Source organism: Chelonia mydas, chromosome 2 (assembly GCF_015237465.2).
Source record: "Chelonia mydas isolate rCheMyd1 chromosome 2, rCheMyd1.pri.v2, whole genome shotgun sequence".
In the NCBI taxonomy this organism is placed as follows: domain Eukaryota; kingdom Metazoa; phylum Chordata; order Testudines; family Cheloniidae; genus Chelonia; species Chelonia mydas.
In genome coordinates this window covers 210,411,506-210,431,584 of record NC_057850.1, presented here as the reverse complement: position 1 = coordinate 210,431,584, position 20,079 = coordinate 210,411,506, and the positions used below count along the sequence as shown (strand labels likewise).

General features: G+C 39.1%; 1 protein-coding gene across 8 annotated transcripts in view; it reads right to left on the bottom strand.

The window, feature by feature from the left end:
• THSD7A (thrombospondin type 1 domain containing 7A) overlaps positions 1–20,079 on the bottom strand; it is a 522,569-nt gene that overhangs the window by 205,275 nt on the left and 297,215 nt on the right. For all 8 annotated transcript variants that reach the window (XR_006289020.1, XM_043541145.1, XM_037890601.2 and 5 more), the window contains one exon: positions 2,319–3,150. Coding sequence is in view for 7 of the 8 variants with exons in the window: in XM_043541145.1 (XP_043397080.1) it covers positions 2,319–3,150 (832 nt within the window). In the remaining variant the exon portion in view is untranslated. The remainder of the gene's footprint in view (positions 1–2,318; positions 3,151–20,079) is intronic.

Genomic DNA, 20,079 nt, shown 5'->3' with positions numbered 1-20,079 from the left:
GTTCAAAACAGGTGGGGAACTGCAGCTGATAAGTATACCTGAGAATCAGGCCTTAGATGTCTTCTCAAGCCGAACACCCAAGGGGCCTTCAGTTTTGTTTTTTCCCCTCTTCTGTAAATTAGGGATAATGAAACGTAACCACTTTTGGGTAGCACTGCGATCCGCAAATGAAAACTGTTATGTAATACTAAGTAGTAGTAATAGGAATGATGGACCTTATTATTGTAACTGATATTTGGGAGGGTTCTTGTAACTAGACATAGATATAACGTAATAAAGAATTGATTTAAAATATTTTTTGAACTTTTGTGCCGCATGTCTGAAAACCTTACATAATTGGAAGGGTGGTATTAAATGCTGCCCTGAGGGAATGGTTGAACTAATTACACTTTTAAAAACTGAATGAAGAGTTAAATGACAAAGTGAAAATTCAAATGAAATATCCACAGTACAAGTTAATCTAATGGCAGTGGGTGACAAGTTAATTCAGATAGCAGGGTCATTCATATAACAGTGGGAGTCATATTAGTTAATCACCTGCTATACTTGAGGGAAGAAAGTGGGGAGGATCATATGACAGAAGGCAGAAAATAGAAGAGATCATGGAGGGAAGGGAGAAGAATTAAAATGAAGGAAAACATGCTAAGGGACTTGGGAAGGGAAAGTACCAGTTGGAGAGGGAGGCCCAGGAGGTAGAACAGAATGGAAGGGAATACAGGGATAAGACGGAATGGTCAAAATCTAGGGGGGGAAAGAATCAGAGTGAAGATCTCGAAGAGAGAAAGGAATGTAACATTGGAGGAGAGAAAGTCACAGAAAAAGAAAGAGGATAGATTCATAGATTATAAGGCCAGAAGGGACAATTGTGATCATCTAGTCTGACCTCCTGTATAACATAGGTCATAGGACTTCCCTGAATTAATTCCTCTTTGAACTAGAGCATAACTTTTAGAAAAAACATCCAATCTTGATTTAAGAATTGACAGTGGTGGAGAATCCATCACAACTTTTGATAAGTTGTTCCAATGGTTAAAAATGTGTACCTTATTTCAAGTCTGAATTTGTCTAGCTTCAACTTCCAGCCACTGGATTTCATTAAACCTTTGTCTGCTAGATTGAAGAGGCTATTTTAGAACGTTTGTTCCCTATGTAAGTGCTTACAAACAGTGATGAAGCAACCCATAACCTTCTTCTCTGTTAAGATAAATAGATTGAGCTCCTGGAATCTATCACTATACGGGATGTTTTCTAATCCTTTAGTCATTCTCATGACCCTTCTCAGTCTCCCAATTTATCAACATCCTTCTTGAATTGTGGACACCAGAACAAAAACAGTAATCCAATAGCAGTTGCACCAATGTCAAATGCAGAGATGGTAACAGAGCCTCCCAACTCCCAGTGATATTCCCCTCTTTATACATCCAAAGATTTCATTAGTTCTGTTGGTCACAGCACTGAACCCGAAACTCATGTTTAGCTGATTATTCAGCAAAACCTGAACATCTTTTTCAGGGTCACTGCTTCCATCCCCATCCTGTAAGTGTGACCCATATTGTCTGCTCCTAGATACATATCTTTACATTTGACTACATTAAAATGCATAGTTTTTGTGCCCAGAAATATAGAAGAAAGGTGCAATAGGAGGAATAGGAGGAAAGAGAGAATTAAAATATTTGGAAATAAAATACACATTTTTGCGAGAAGTATCTTTTTCAGGAGCTTAGCCATAGGACACAAAATCAGTAACAGAAACCGATTATGTAAAGGGGAAACAGTACTTCACACATTTGCATTTCAAAAACAAAAAATTCTGGAATAAATATATGTTGACTTGTTATTTTCTAGCATCTATTAGACATTCACACCCCAGCCCTATTACTGTGTACACCCAAAGCTTTAAATACAATAATGCAGACATCACCTGTCTCAACCATGCTTCACTTGTTATGGAGGAAAAATGTGCCAAAATGCCAGAGAAACAGAATGCACATTTGATGAATAACCTCAGGCTTTCAGTGAGCCTTCTGGGATACATATTTAGACAAACAAAGGCTAGATGGTGTATAATGCTTAATAGGGCATGTTTAAGTGATATTTAGTATGATCAACACCACTTGTGCTATGTTTTTTCAAATGTATTATGGAAAAATCTTAAACTTCACAGGGTAAGGTAGAGTTAGAAATAGATTGCGTTATGCTGATATAAAAGTGTATACAACAGTACAATTATTAGGAGATTCTTCATTCTTTTCTTAAAGTTCCAACTACACACAGTCCAGACAGACACACAGATGTTCAAGTTAATAAACAGTGATTACCTCAATGCAGCAGTTTTTCCATTTTTGTGAGTACATGTAACCTGCCGGGTCTGATACCCAATCTGTATGTCCCAATATTTGTTCTCTTGTCTGTTCTGTCTATTTCGATTCCTCTTTTTCTTAATAAGCTCCCGAGCTTCAGGATCCCGAACTCCTTTTTCTCTGTCTTTCTCCTTTTCTTTGTTCTTCCCTCGTTTCCTTGCTTGCCTTATATGTCTTGTGTGGGGCACTGAGCATGTACTCCAGGGTCCCACATTCAGGCTATGCAGGCTTTCTTCAGTAGTACATGGGATAGAGTGACAGATCTGAAATTCAGTCAGGTTAGGGCAGGCAGAGCCACCAAACTGAGGTGGAGCAACAATGTGACGAGTTCGATGCTGAAGCCCGTTGCCACAGGTCTTGGAACACTCTGACCAGGGGGAGAACTCTGCCACAATACAGTCCTGACGGCAAGGGATGAGGCATGCCTGTTCCAGGCGTGGCTTTGGCTCAAAGTACTCGCATATGACATCCTCAGCAGAAACCCCATTTGATTTTTGGACACAAGTTACGTCTCTCATCTGGATTCCTTCTTCTCCTTTGATGCATTCCACTGGTTTTTCAAGATTCCTTGAAATAACTGGCTGGCACTGATTCCAATTGCCCAACTGCCAATCATACAGTTCTTTGTGCCAGTCACAAACCCTGAAACAGTTCTGTTGGTTCTCAGGCCTCTCTGTCTGTTTACAATTTGTGGGCAGCGTTGTCCATCCTTCCACGTGAGCACACCATACTGCCCGTGTTTGGATACCACCTGGACCACATTCATCTCCCATACATCTTCCCCATGGACCTAGGAAACAAGATGAAAGCCACTGTAATATTTTACATTTAATTACTGCTTCATTATTATACTCAAGATACAGCGAGAAAGCACAAGAATCAAGAGCGTATTCTTTCCCAATAGCCCTACAAAGTAGGGTCTTCGTATGATCTGTAGGAAAGAAAAGTTACTGATTTTCACCTATTATAGAATACAATCTTAGAGAGCCTACATAATAGAACAAGTGAGGGACTATCCCTCTGTTTTCTGGTCTTTTTTGTGATTATAAATGGATTTTACTACATAGTTTTCATGTTGAATAATTAAAATATTTCTGCTCTTGGAGTTCATCAGGGATTGATCACATCAGGATTGAGACATTATACAATTTATTTGTCAAAATTTGCTTTGTCAGCTAAACAGGAGAAAAGCTTCCCCACAGTATGTGTAAATAATCTCAGCTCCAACCTACAGGCAAACTCTTCTGGAGATCAGATTTTGGTTTTCTGTCTAGCTTTTCCAATGCAACCCAACTTCATAGTCACATGCTACATAGCTCTCGTTTTTCTAAATTGTGTCAAATAAAGAGATAATATAAAAAAAAGAATCTGAAAAACAGTGGTCATTGCAGGTGATGTGAGACCTATTTTGCCAACTTTTAAATCCTCCCTGAACTACTAAAAAAATAAAGGAAGCAGAATAAGTAAGCCTTTGTTCTGAGTAACTCATGAAGAGTCCTAATGAAATATATATTCAGAGATGACGTCTTACCAGTTCCTGGCAATTTACAGAACAATAGAAATAAGTGACGAAACAGAGACAGTAGGTCTGCAATGGGCATACTTGTTTAGACTAATAACAAAACCATTAGAATTACCATGGATATTAAAGTTCACAATGTAAACAGTTTCTGTGGTTTTAAAAACAGGCACAATATTCAACAGGGCAAATTCACAAAAATCCACAAGTTACATAAGGGAAGGACTGTCACTGTGTTTATTATGAAAGCTACTGCCTGTTATTTTCCTGAGTTTTGACAAATTGATCAAAAGTGAAAAGATGCCACTTCTGTCTGCCGAAATTGCAAATCTGAACTAAGGGTGAAATGTTACGATATTCAGGTATATAAATTCTCAGCTATGACTTTATTGTTATAGTCACAAAATGAAAGTCAGACCTTTTGCATAGGTGTCTTTCTAAAACAAAGTATGAAAGATGCACAAGGTTATATTACAACTAAAAAATAAACCTGTGCTGAATTTAGTGTTCTCTATTAAATCATCCATGCCCATTTACTCTACGTTGGAGAGCAAAGAAAGAAAATATAATCCAGCTAACTTTCTGTTGAAAAGCTGAAAAAAATACTGACCTTAGTGTGCATTTACTTATGTTCTCATAAGTTCTCCTATGTACTCAGTAAAACGCTGTTTTTAATTTTTGTTTCACTCCACTGTGGAAGAGGAGAAAGACAGGCTGTGTAGCAAAATTACAATCACAATTTCTCCATAGTACAAATATCCACCACTAAACACAAACCTTATAAAACCAGGTGACTATCTAAAAAGTCCTTTCTTTGACAGAGAAGTTCCAGTGTCCACACACACAATGGAGGCCAGACAATGCAATCTTTATTTATCTGAATGACCCCACTGATCATAATGGGACTATTTCCATGAGTAAAACTGTAGGATTTGCAAGGTTGAGCCCTTGTGACAGTGAAATAATTTTAAACATTTTTTTTCATTTAGTGACTGGCAGGAGTTTGGAGACTCCCACAGACTTCAAAAACTTCCATTGGGAATGTTGCCTGTGATTCTAACATTAACTTCAGTGGGAGTTTTGGGAGCAGACTTTATGGTAAGATATGGCACTTAGTCTCCGTAGCCCTTGCTAGTGTATTTTTGAACAGACACTTGATTACAGTACACTGCAGAAGAGGCACTGTAGTTGAATAGTTTGCTTATGGATATTAAAACCTGAGCATTACATATATGATAGCAATGCTAGCTGGCAGACAGATTCAGCACATGCAAACTCCTGTACTGTTTTCTGCAGATTACGTTTGAATTAGGGTTTCCAAGGTTTAGCAAGATACCCAGAAAAATAAATGTATGTTTTAAGTACAAATACATTTCTGTTTCCATTTCAGTAAGATTACCCTAGTTTATCTCTAACCAGCCTTCCACAAATGACATAATCATCATTGTATTCATTGTATTCTAAATATATTTGCATTGAGCACAAAGCAATTGCATTTCCTCAGAAAACTGCATGGAGTTCTATTTAAGAACACCAACGAAGTCTAAAGGAAAAGAATAAAAACCTGCATATAATCACCAACTAAAGCAAGGACAGTAATATAATCACAACTGAACATAAAGCTAACTCATTCAACTTGCAGACTGGAAACTCCTGTCTTATCACATCACTGCACCTTGTATATACCATATGTGTCCAATTAAGAGAAACTCTTTTAAAGATCAGATCTTTGTCACTAAACTCCAGATGAAGGGTCACTACTTTGGCATTCATTTGAGCCTTGAAATAATCAAGTATTCAAGAGAGAGTGCACCATATCTAAAAATTGTTCCTGACAGCTGAGCATTGCTGTCCCACATAAATCTAATGTTCATACTAATCTAAATGCTAAAAATTGTAGTTAGGTCATTAAACGCAAACTGCAGTAATGTTAATGTGAAAAAATGGTAAAAATGCTGTATTGGAAGGTGATAAATGGGCTCTACATTTATCTGTGGAACAGTATGAACTAAGTCCACAATTTTAGCTGCACCTTCTAGCACTGCTGTGATGTCAATGGTTTTAACACAGCCATAAAATCTGCTGTCGGATAAAAGATGGCACAAAAGGAGTTAGAATAAAAGAATATTAAAACAAAACAAAAAACAACACAGAATACCTTGTCTATTTTTAAAAGTTCTAAGCATAGAAGACAAATGGAAAATGCATTAGTTCTGTGGGGGGGCGGGTTTGGGGTGGAGGGGAGTTATAAAATTGAAAATGGCTTCCTTTTAAAAACGAATATTTGAAAGTTTTAACTTCATCAAGTGGATGAGAACCAAATGGACTACTCACATACTTCAAGTGAAGCACTGCACAATGTTTGCAGGAGGGGGGCCCTTGTAAATTTCATCTCCTAAATATTCAACTGCATGGGCTAGTATTTCTGCAGGCTTTCATGAGAATGTATTAATTTGGCTAAGGAAAAAATGTTGTAATTTTTTGCAAATGAATTGTATCTGAGGGCAACTGCCCTCAAAACTTCCTAAATCTGTAAATATCCACCACAAGAAGTTTCACTAATTTTCTTGCGGGTGAAATGGTGACTTTTCACTCGTGTTTATCTACCTATCAATCTTAGGCCTTAATTATGTCTGAAGGGGAAGAAAAATACAAAATCTCAATGGAAGGGGAGGGAGAAGAATCATATGAACGAAAATAATGAATCAGGCCCTCCAAATCATGAGATTTTAAAAATAATAAATTTGGGTCTCTGGTTTATAAGCCTTTAAAATTCACATTTATAAGCTTTACTCTACAACCATGAGAGCTTGATATATAGTATTTTTATTAATATTTTTTAAAATTACTGGCTCATACACCATTATGATCATTGAGTCTGACCTCCTGCACATTGCAGGCCACAGGACCTCCCCCACCCACTCCTGTAACAGACCCATAACTTCTGGCTGAGTTACTGAAGTCCTCAAATCATGATAATTCTACCTTTTACTCTACCTACCTCCAAAATAATTTCAAGACAGAGCTTTTCTTTTTGTAAAAGCCTGCTTGTCCATTTCTTGTTCCGATGCGTGGTTTTAGCACCAACAAATGAGACACGTAAAAAAGAAACTATAAAATAGTTCCAAAACCAAATTATGCAAACAATAACTGCTAGGCATTCATTCCTATCTCTTAAAATAAGTTTGACTGTAAAATATGTCTACATCCTTTAAATAAGCTCCTTTGTTTTCCCCTACTGGATTAAAATAGGGTTGTTTATAGAACTGAAAATCCCCAGTGCAAAAGAACCATGAGCTGCAAAAACCAATAACTTAGTAATGTACTGTAGCCTATTTGCTGAACTGCACTTTTCTGCTTTCACTCTGAAGTAACATACAATTTTATAAATGGATTGCTGGTGAATACCAACCAATCATATTTATGTGAACCGCTGAGCAGAACTGCTTTTGAGTGTGTTTTGGATCATGAAGTCAAAGGACACTTTAGAATGGTGGCAAATTTGACTTATGTGTTTTACTTGCATCTTTTGGCAAAGTTCATGGAAGTCTTTACACATTTAAAAAAAAATATTGCAGTAGAAAAAAACAAACACACTCTAAAATCACAAACTTGTGTGGCTTTGGAGATAGATGGAATTTAAAAAAACAGAAATAGTTTTCATGATACAGATTCCAAAGAACTGTCTCAAACAAGAGAGTGAGAAAATACCATATTTAAATGTTCATCTCAGGTGTAACACCATTGGCTTTAAATGGAATTGTTAAAATTCAGAATCTGCAACAGGAAATCAGGCTTTCCCAGCATGATGTCCACTGGTAGCAGGGAAACCATCAAACCCCAAAGCTTCCTAGAAATCTTATGCATTTGGATTGTTATGTAAAAGAACCAAGGGTTTAAATGATCAAAGGGCAAAGGTTATAGTTTAAAGTATGAATTTTTGTGACTTCTGAAGTTTTCGTGATCATTTTCAATGTAGAAAACTAAAGGCATTTGTGTCACAAATCAATGTCTAAAATTTACACTTTTCTATTTGAAAATGTAAGGGATCTGTTACTAGAGGAATGTATGTGAAAGTTATTTCTTTTTTATTACAATTAATGTACAGACTGCCTGCTATCTACATATACATATTTGAAAACCTGCATTTAGAAATGTTCTAATGTATATTTGTCTTAGAGAGTATTATCAACCTTTGGAAACTTTTACAAGTGCTCATAAATATGTAGTTAGTTTTATTTTAAAAAAATTATATAATTTTATTTATTAGATAGACCACATTGGATACCATATATTGTATGAGAAATTTTAGTTTTGGAATTGCTTTAATAAATAATAACCCCAAATAATGTATACTAAGGTCCTGATCCTGCATGACTTCAGAGGCCCTCTATGCTAGTGTGGGGGATCTGCCAGTGCACAGCTCATTGCAGGACCAAAGCCAAAGAAAGCAAACCTGTGCACTATTCATCTGCCTAGAATGTGAGGTGTATGGTATATGTCTATCTGGCAGCTGAAATTGTCACTTTGTTGTACATCCATTGGAACTAAAGGATACAAACCTGATAGCTCATAATAGCAATACATTCCTCTTTTGGTCTGTGAAAAGAAAACGCACTATTTTAAATACAGTAAATTTCCTAATCATTAGTAAATTTAACAGGTAGTATTAATTTAGAGCTAGGTGAACTTCAGCCAGATGACTCATCTCACAAGCACTTACTGACCATGCCTCAGTGAGAGTTACTGTAAGGTTAGTTCCACAGTTAATCCTGAAAAATTGGTATCTCATTGGGTCTAATTTTAGTTTTGTTACTTGGCTAATTTTTAAACTCAAACTTAATGTGGAAAAAATAATTTCAAATATATTTCTAACCTTATTAGGAATCCTATGGCAGAAACAATTATGAGAGAAATAGTAAAACGGTCCTTTTCTTTTGAAAGTAATTTTTGGGTACCTGCCTTATTTCAGCACACTGACCTATTTTCAGTTACATGCTATTCTGGTATTTTGAGTGTGTTCAGTAACTCAAAACTTGCTTCTAAATGTGTACTTTTAATTCTGTGTGACTAAAACATCATATTAGCACATGCAAATAGAATTTGTAGATGCACAATTCTGTAAATAACAGGTAAACCACATTTTCTGCATGCAAAAGTGAGTTTGAAGGAATGTAAACAGAGTTTGTTTTTAGAAAATTGTCTCATAAGATGAAAGAGAATGAATCAATTTATTTCATCACATCTACGGGCCTTCTAAGTCAAGATCTCATAGTCAGAGTATCATAGTGATGAGTTAACTAGAAATACCAGAGACACAAAAAATAGATAAAATGTGCATATTTTGTTACAATTTTATAACACGATTCATATGCTCTGGTAACCATTCTGATGTGTATTATTCACAATGTGTCATAATATATTATTGTATCTGGCAAGTGTCATATTGAATGACTAGTTGTGCTGTAACTGTATTAATCACATTATACTTAAGGCAACCTTGGTTATCTTGCCATCCTTCTTGGAAACCAGAGCAGCAGATAATATTCCTGCCACCTGAATGAAGACCATATTGAAGCTGAATTGCCAAAAGTCAATTTACAGCAGTAGGAATAAACTTTAATAATGTATGAAAAAGACTGATAGAACAGCTTTATAACCATATTCATCACAGTAAGGGGACAAAAGACAAACAGATGATGAGAAGAAAAAAAAGTGGGCATCTGACTATTTAGGAGTCCACATGCATTTAATTCAAATTTTGTTGGTCTGTTAGCTATGGCAACCTACTCCTGGCAATGGGATGTAAAGCATGTATGTTTTAGGATTACAGGTTAAAATCTAATAATCTATATTATTTATTATATAGTGCCAAGCAGCACTGCAGGTACTTTTTACATGGGAGGAGGAGGAATATAAAGAAAATTTGGCATAGACTGTGAATTAACCTCAGAAGTACCATAACTCCAGTAAAAAAGAAAAAATTACTTATGAGAGGCCTTTGTAATCATAATCAAAGACAATAATTCTGCATACTTCACGTGACTGATTTAATGTTGTAAGATCAAACATATGAATAAGGAGGACTGCAATATAAAATGAACAACTGATATACAGACAGCTGCAGGAAGCTGATTTAGCTTTAAAATAAATTATAGGCATTTGTAGAAAAATGAAATTAGTAAACTACAGCTTTATGCTAATTAATGCAGCAGGAGCTAGACCACGTGGCATCATTTAAAACAAAACCTAGAAATGAAAGTAATCAAAGTAACAATTTAAATGGGAGTCCAGACTCCTGCTCAGAACAAGTTCAGATATTATAGTGATGAAAATGCTAGGAGACTGGCCTACAGCTGCCGCCATTGGTATCACCCAGACCAACAATAACAGTGGTGGGGAATTTTAAGAAAATATGCCTAGCACAGCCAAGCTTCAGAGAACATTGTCCTACGTGTTATTGGAGCTGCTCTTTGTGCAGAATCTTTCGGCACTCTATGCCCTGCTGAGGTAGTATGGGGTAGCTGTCCAGATTGCATTGATCATGGCTGAGGCAAGTGCTGTTTGTGGGCACAAACATTTTTGTATTAGGAAGAAAACTGCTGCTTTTGGACACACTTCAACCAGAGTTGTTTTACCACATTGAGATGAGCGTGTCATGAACAGGTCGCAAAAGCACAGGTGTACTTGTAGCATTAACATGCCCTAATTTGTTACGTAATCACTTCATTTCATCTTGTAAACCGAGAATCAGACAGGAGCTTGGTAGAATTTATTTACATGAAACTCTTCATTGTAACTGTAGTGATTTTACAATATAATTTGTCATTTGTGATGCTTTGCTTTTTTACAGTAATCTCTGCAGAAGACAATAGTTAAGATTCTCTCTCTAAGCTGCGGGAGGATTAATATTTATTTTTGTTAGGGAAGAGAGAGTTAGGTGAATTACCATTAATGGAAGTTTATTCTGAACTTTTTGGGAACTGTTACAATGAAGACAAAGCTCCAAGATAAAGACAACTCAGGCTGACAACAAAAATGATTTGTAGATACAATAATTTGTTAGGGTATGTCCCTAATGCTTTGGGATTGTGTTTTCCAGCTTGAGTAGATTGACATGCACCACCTCTGCGCGAGCTATCGCGCTAAAACAGCAATATAGCTGGGGGAAGCACGGGCAGCAGCTTAGGTGAGCTACCTGAGTACAAACCTGCCTAGACCTCCAGGTATGTACTCAAGCAGGCAGCCTGAGCCACCATCTGCACTACCCACAGCTACATTGCAATTTGTAGCATGCTAGCTCGAGCAGAGCTCGTGTGTGTCTGTCAACCTGAGCTGAGACGCGTGCTCCCAGCCAGCGTAGAGTCTAGTCATACCATTAGGGTGAGAATGGCATTCACAACTACTGAAAATAGAGCAAACTACTACATTCCTTACACTGCTTCAGGTGTTAATGTGATCAGCAGTTAAAGGAGAAACATGAACTCACAAACTCAAATCCTGGATAGTAAGTGAAGGAGGATAAAAGGCTTTCAGCTGTTTATCTTTTTTGTAGTTTGTAAATCTTAAAGTATAGGGCCTAATCTTATTCCCATTCAGATGAATGAAAATTTTGCCACTGACTTCAATGGGAACAGGTTTGGACCCATACTGTGTTTTTGATTAGGGATCTCAGTTTATCATCAGAAACTGAGATCTGGACTGAACAAGATAGTGAGCAGCCAAGTTATTATTGAATTTTTAGTATTTAAAAGGGAATGTATCTGGTGAGCCTTCTGGAAGACCGATTAGTAGAAATCTACTTTCCTTGAGTTTAGAGGGAAGTGACTATGAACCTTAAAAAAATATTGCAGACTTAGACTATTCTTAGCTTTATCGGAAGCCTGCTGAGAAGAGCAAGGGGATGGGGTGGACTGAGGTGAGGCGGGGGCGCGCTGGGTAAAGTCAGAAAGATCCAGGACAAAAGTCAGAGGTTACAATTTTAGGCCAAGCAGCAAATCTCAAGAGGAGTCAAAAAAGCCACAGATCAAAGAGTCGCTGGAGGACTCGGGAGACACAATTCAGAATATAAAGTGCAGCCCCTGATAGCTGAACCAGTCAAGCAACAGAATAAATAGCAGGCAGCAGAGAATGAAATATCTAGTATCAGAGCAGCAGCCAAATCAGGTATAGATCTGGTATGTGAAACTGTAGTAAAGTAAGCATGCGTATATTGTAATGTATTTATACTATCTAGATTTACTTTAAATATTTATGGTGATAATGAAGAATGAATGTTATTTGGGGCCAAGTACTTTTGTGACATTAGCAGAATGTGAAAGATAAAAAAGGGAAAGCTTCTGGGTATCAACAATGTGCGTACATTATATACTGTAATACGATGAGGGATGCTAGCAAAATGCCTAAATGCTGGATATATTCTTGATAGTTCATTTACACAGAATTTGCTATGTTGCCAAAATGGGCACAGCGGAGTAATGTTGTGACAACTATAAGGGTGCTGTTTAATAAAAGTTAATGCTGTTTGGGGCTCTCTCACTAGCTGGTGTTTCTGTACAAATTTTTTGATTAAGTGCTCGCCAATAAGGGACCGTCTGGAATGAAGATGGCTAATTATGGTCACCTACCAGCTTCCACTTAAGGGCAGTTAAGGGGCACTGCCAGAACTATTAGCTCTGACAACACTGGCTCAGTCACCCAGACAGCCCACTGCTGTGGTTTGAAAAGGAGGGGCTAAAGCCACTAACACTTGAAGAAGACTGCAGGAAAACAAAGAACACATCTAGGCTTTAAAAGGACACTTTCCTGAGGGTGTAGGGGGAGAACCAGACAGACACAGAGATAGAGGATCCCTCGGGGTGTCGGAAAGAGACAAGTATATCCAGGTCACCATTACAGGACAGCAGAACTTTGGGTTAAAAAACAGACACGTGTACAGGTTGTTTTAACATCCTTTTTACACTAATTCTTTGTTCCAACGGATATATAAAAATATTTTAAGAATTTTATTGGTCAGTATATTGCTGGTCACAGGATCCTGAAGGGAGGAAACACTGGTGCCTGAAACCTAGCAAGGTGTGCAGGGTGATGGTGATTGGTATACAGGGGATGGTGTAGCCAGGTCCTGGTCTAAGAGAGGGAGAATAGTGGGGTCAACCCTCATGCAAGTAGGGCAAGAGGCCTAATACTTGAGAGAGCTACATTCAGAAAGACCAGAAAGGGCACAGAGATACCACTAGCCCCATAATGGTGCTAGCTGTATTTCTCTTTATATATATTTAACTGTGTATTTTTTTAAGCATTTGTATCATACAATTCCACTGAAGACTTCTACAGCACATTTTTAACATGGCATCTAAGAAACCTGTTATGATGAAAGTCCAGGCAATAAGGCCTGATTGATAGATAAATGTTTACTTTTTTCATCTTTCATCCTTCTCAGAATCCTTTGGATATGCCATCATTTGTTGAATATATTGTGCTTGCACACTGACACTCCTTTCACCATGATGTGGGGTTGAGGATGTAATCAATGTTACAGTTTAAATTATTCTAAAACTTGAAGAACACGATGATCCTGTTTCTCTAGATGACAAAGAAAATGTGACTGAAAACTAGTTCAGATAAAGACGCTGCAGCTATTGATTTAGCTGGCCCTCCAAACTGACGATTCCCCCTGGACTCTAAGGGCTATATATTTTTTAAGAGTCTGACCAAGCGGTCAATGGAAAACAATGTGTGTGAAATTGCACACTTAAATGAGTATGCACATGCAAGAGGTCATGTAGATTTTTTTACTAGCCACAACTACAGAGAGATGTAAACGTACACATTTTCAATACAACTGATGTACTTTGGATTTAAGGAGAACCGAAGGCTTCAGAAATAAGCTGATTCACACCAAAAAAGGCTTATTTCTTGCCAGAGAACCATTACTAGTGGCACTGAATTCCTGAAATTGTTTGAAAAACTACTTTATCAGATGACATAAATATGGATCATGGATCAACCCCATTCACTTTTCAAACCTGGGCCAAAAGAGTCTTCTAATGTCCTCTGGGTCTATGTATTCCTAATCCTATTGATCCTGATCCTACTGAGCCTGTACATTGTCAGACCTGTCTGTTGAACTCTTCTAAACTTAAAAAAATGTTACATAAAAATAAAATATAACACAATAATTGTTAACATTTCACATAAAAACAAAGATGTTCTCAGATAATGTTTCCCTTATTAAGTATCTAACTACTGGAGGAGCAATGGGCCCATAGTTTGCTCACCTAACTCATGAGTAGTCCTCCAGTTTTTAATTGGACCACTCGTGTGAATAAGTCAAGAAAAATGTGTCCCATGATACATAACTTATAGTTACAATATTCCCCAGTGGAGAATCATCACTGCTGCAGTACCTAGGCGCTTGTAAGAGAGCTTTAACTCCCATCTTAGAACATCTTATGTTTAATTTCCTTCACTGATTAAATACTATAGTAACTTACACTGATATTGCTTTACAACGGGCACTGAATGATTCTCTCATTGATTACAAGTTTTGACAGAGTGTGGAGTGTATAATTTGTACAGTATAAACACAATACAGAAAGTAATCTGCATGCTTAATATTTCTGTTAAAATATATAATGCCAATTCCTTGTTCTTCTGCCTGAAAAATCTGAAAACTAACTTGTTCAGAACTTGGGGGGGGGTGGAGGGGGAAGAGCATCAAAACCCCTTATAAGTTTATATATTTGTTGTTTATAATTTTTATGTCACTGGTATGGTTGAACTGATTGCAATTTTTAAACAAACTACATCAGAACTGACAATTTGTATATCACATTTCTGCCCACTATAATTTGAATTTACAGAGATATAAACCCGTAACAATAAGTATTTATAGTGAAAACACTGACAGCCTCCAGAATGGCTGGTGCAATGCTATAATTTAGTGCATTTGCTACTGTGTGTATATATAAATAAAAGACTGACAGACAGCTCATTGTGAAAAATGATGAGGTTTAGCTTTTTTGTCACAACCTGTTATACATTTCTTTCCTTTTGGTTTGCTATACCATAAACTGGTTCTCAATAAAAATAATATTCAACTTCTTAAACGTTCCTTCCTCAAAAGCTTTTTATTTAGCATGGATTTGTATCCTCTAACTATATATATTTTCTACCATAAAATGTAACCTAGGAGTAGCAGCCAAAATGAAAACTGAATGCATACAAGAAAGGAATACTTAATTTGAGTGTATAGTTTAAAAAGAGACTGAGCTTTCTAAATTTTGCAAAGCAATTACCTGGCTTTGAGTTTCTAGTGACACTGTAATAAATACTCTTGATTTGTGAGATATTGAAAACATATTTCTCTCTTTTGGTCTGTTTTCACAGAAAGCTAAATCCAAACCTTTCTTGGTTTAGTTAGAGATGGTGTTAAAGCATATTAATGTATTAATAAAGTCCCCCTCTTTTACGTTGAAAAGTTGACTGAAAAACACTAACATTTCTCTCTTAAACAAACAAATAAGTTGCTTCCAGTGCACAGTAGACACCTTTGAGAATTTAGTAACTAGGCTGTAGAGCTTTATTACCCCATTGAATTATTATTCAATTGCTTTGCTTGAATCCCCTTCTCCCATCCTTCATCTGATTTTATCATTTCTAATTGTCAAATACTCTGAAGCAGGGACGGTCTCCTCCTAATGTAATACAGCACCTTGAACATTTTAGGCCAGGGGTGGGCAATAATTTTTGCAGGGGGCCACTCCATGAATTTTGGTAAGTTGTTACAGGCCGCACATTTCTACTATATTAACGGAGGGGGTGCAGTGTCTGGGAGGGAATTTGGTGCAGAAGAGGGCTCTGGGAAGGGGAAGGGGATTGGAGTGCAGGAGGAGGCGCAGGATCTGTGAGGGAGTTTGAGTGCAGGAGGGGGTTCTGATCTGGGATGGGGTGCAGGAGGGAGTGCGAGGTGCAGGCTCTGGCCGGGAGCTGCTTCCACAGATGGGTCCCAGCCAGCTGCGCAGCAAGGCTCAGGCAGGTTGCCTGCATGCCGTGGCCCCACACCGCTCCCGGAAGCAGCTGCGGATGGCTGCTGCTGGCAAGTGTCTGTGTGCCCCTTGCGGGGAGGGGGGAAGCAAGTCTCAGTGCGCTGCCTGCAACCGCAAGCTCTGCCCCTGCAGCTCCCATTGGCTGGTTGCCGGCCAATGGGAGCTGTGAGGATGGTGCTGGGAGCGGGGGCAGTGCACGGAGCCACCTCCCCCCTCGCTGGGGGAGCGCAGAGACATGCCAGCAGCAGTCGACCACTTCTGGGAGCGGTGTGAGGCCACAGCAGGCAGGCAGCCTGCCTGACGCCCCGCTGTGCCACAGGACTTTTAGCTGCCCAAAAATCGCGAGGGGACAGCCAAAGAGCCTGGTGGGCCAGACAGAAACGTTAGATGGGCCGGATCTGGCCTGCAGGCCGTATTTTGCCCACCCGTTTTAGGCTGTGGTACATAGGCAAATAATTAATCATTATATATCAACATTACTCTTAAGGTCAGCTTTAGAAACATTAGAAACTCATTAGTTTGATGATGGACTGTTCTCTTTGCAGGGCTACTGAGAACAAAGAGTGGATAATGTACTACGATATGTAGCAATTTTTCTTCAGTACTGCAAAGGTGGAACAAAGTCACTTCCGTTATCTGAGCCTATTTATGCAAGTTTGAAATAATTCTAATTATGACAGTTCTGATCTTGACTAACCAGTTTCAACTAAAGCTCCATTACAATTACAATTTTTAGCAGTGAGAACAAACCCCCTTGTCCCAATACAATGTTGGTGGCAGCAGAACGAAAGTAGTTCGCTTCTCGAGGGGAGGGAAAGTGTTGGAAAGCCCTCTTCAAGACCCAGTGTGCATCACAGAGGCTATGATTTGCTTTGTAGGGATTTATAAGAACTTTTTTCTTGGTTTTGAATCATATGTTTTCACTGCCTTCAACCATGAATTTTGTATTCAAACTAACTCAAACCTCAAAGCAAAATTCAGTAGAAAGTTCCAAATTTCACCAGATTTCCATTATAGAAAACCAATTATTTTGCATGATTTCCATTTAATCAGGCCTGATACACTGAAGAGAGGTTCCAGATAGATCTAGAGGTTCATGAATAGGGATGCTAGGCATCCGGTTTTTTTACCAGAATGCCCGGGCAAAAAGGGACCCTGGCGGCTCCAGTCGGCACCAACTCCTAGGCTGTTAAAAGTCCGGACAGCGGTGCAGTGGGGGCCCAGGATTAAGGCAGGCTCTCTGCTTGCTTTGGCTTCATGCGGCTCCCGGAAGTGGCCGTCAGGTCTCTGTGGCCCCTAGGTGCATGAGTGGGCAGGGAGGCTCTGCATGCTGCCCCCGCCCCGAGTGCCGGCTCTGCAGCTCCCATTGGCCAGGACCCACGATCAATGGGAGCTGCAGGGGCGGTGCCTGATGGCACAAGGGCAGTGCACAGATCCTCCCTTTCCACCCACGTTCCTAGAGGCCACAGGGACCTGGCAGCCACTTCCTGGGAGCTGTGGTAAGCACCACTGGACCCCACACCCTGAACCTCCTCCTGCACCGCAACCCCTTGCCCCAACCTGGAGCCCTATCCTGCAACCCAAACCCTTAATTCCCGTCCCCACCCCAGAGCCCACACCCCCAGCTGGAGCCTGCACTCCGAACCCCTTGGCCCTAGCCTAGAGCCCCCTCCTGCACCCCAAAACCCCTCATCCCCAGCCCCACCCCAGAGCCTGCACCCAGAGCTGGGGCCCTCACCCTCCCGCATCCTGAACCCCTCATTTCTGGCCCCACCCAGAGCCTGCATCCCCAGCACAGAGCCCATACCCCCTCCTGAACCCCAACACCCTGCCCCAGCACAGAGCCCTCTCCTGCATTCCAAACCGCCATCCCTAGCCCCACCCCAGAGCCCACATGCCCAGCTAGAGCCCTCATTCCCCTCCCACACCATAACCCCCAGTCCCAGCCCAGTGCAAGTGGGGGGGGGGGGAGATCAAGTGACGGCGGGAGGGTGAATGGATCGAGCAAGGGGCAGGGCTTCAGAGAAGGGAGGGGCAGGGGTCGGGCCTCAGGGAAGGGGCAGGGTAGAGGTGTTCAGTTTTGTGCGATTAGAAAGTTAGCAACCCTACTCATGAACCAGAGGTCTTGTTTACAACTGGGAAAAAACTAAATATACCCAACGGTGACTAGACATCATGGAAGCTGCACTGGTGCTGATCTCTATGAGTATACAAGGAAATGCAAGTGTTTGCACTAATTCAGCTAACTTGTAAACAGGGTAAACGCCAATTAGCTCAATTGGTATAGCCCTCTTCTGCACTTAGTGATCAGAACTTCTGAAGCTACACTAATTACTGGTCACTGTTTCCTGAATTAGGACTAATTGGTACTCAGTGTACTCAGCCTTGTTGTCCATCTTGTAATGAAACCTAAACCCACATAAATTTCCTTGGTTTTATGTTTCATTGTTAAAACTTGCACATTTCTAGCTACTACTCATGTTGAAGAATATTTTGTGACTTTATGGTATGCTAACCATGATTTTCTTAAAAAAGTAAAAACAGCCCAATATATTGAATAAAGAGGAGAAAATACTTGTCTCAATTAGAAACAAACTCTTCAAATGAGTGGTTTTTATTTCGTGCCTCTGTCCAGTTTTCTGTGCTTGCATTTCTTTCCTTCCTGTCCACCCAATTCCTTGCCGGCATGCTGACAGCAATTACGGCTAGCTGTTGTGAGAGTGACACTACCACAGGGCACATCAGTCAACACAAACAGCTCTTCGATAATGCCCATGCCAGCCTAATGGTTTATAATCCCAGTCTCAGTGTTTACAGAAACCCAAGATCAAACTAGTCATAAACAGTCTCAGCTGAGACATCAAGAAATTCACTACTACAGCTTTTACGATAGTATTCAAATAGCCTGGTAATGCCAGACATTCAGTTCATGAGCAGTATCTTTGTGGACTAGAATTAAGGGTCAGATTTACTGTTACTAGTAGTAGTACTCAGTATCCTGTTTCATTACCCCTGCCAGCACATATTTTCCTCACACAGTCTTTTCCTTTGTATTTTCTGCAGGGGACCAGAAATTCACCACAACTCCCAAATGTGCCAGAATGCACATTAGAACAAGGGAGCAGGAGACCCAGACAATAACTGTCCCTAATTGTCAACACTGGTAAAGCATTGCACCTTTATAACTCATCGATGCCTAAAGCCTCTTCCCAGCTCCCCTCCTGTTTTCCTGAGGAGCTAAGACAGACCTTCAAGAATCAGCAGCAGTTAGAGGAAGAAAGGAGTAAATGCTTTGTGGTTGGTTCTCTGAGGCCTCCGGTATAAAAATCTCCAAAGGAAGACTGAATATAGCTTTGATAAAAACCTGGAACTGCCCTTGTCCTTTCTAGTAGTTTATCTGAACAGAGAGAGTGCTCTCTACCTTACTTGCCAGTTTTGTAAAATTGCTTATTCTGATTATAGAACATTAAATAGAGCTGAAATTTTTATTTTTTGATAATTTACTGCTAAATATTTCATTACTGAAATTGTCTAAGTGTTACAGTGAAATAACATTCCAGTCATAAATCTTTTGAAGTGCACTAAGACTTTATATCTTGCTGAGAAACATTCTCCCGAGCACATCCTCCATCCATTTATTATTCATGAGCATCTCCAGTTTGCCGAATTCCTGTGAAACCTATTTTCAGTTTTTTGATGACAACTTTCCACCTAAAATCATGCTGTTTTCATCATATAGATATAGTACTCAAATTAAAGAGATGGAAAGGAAAGGCTTCTAATCCATGCTAATATGTATAAATAGAGGCATCACGGTGGCTCAGACTAGGATAGATTTACATTCATTTTGAGATCTCATCAGGACACCAGTGTAAAGCCATTCACTGTATCGTGTGTAATAATTTCATATGAGTACAACATAAACACACATTTTAAATTGCAGTCATAACTGAGGTAATGAATTATCTCAATAAATTCAATTACATTGCTCTTTTCCTTCTGATGAACATATAATAATGATATTAACATGAGAGTATAAGTATTCCTTTGTCTAATTTTTTATGGCATGCATAAAAATAGACCTGTTTATTTCACCTTTCTTTGCCAAAGAGCTTATTTTGTTTTATAAAAAAGTCATAAAAATATTAAT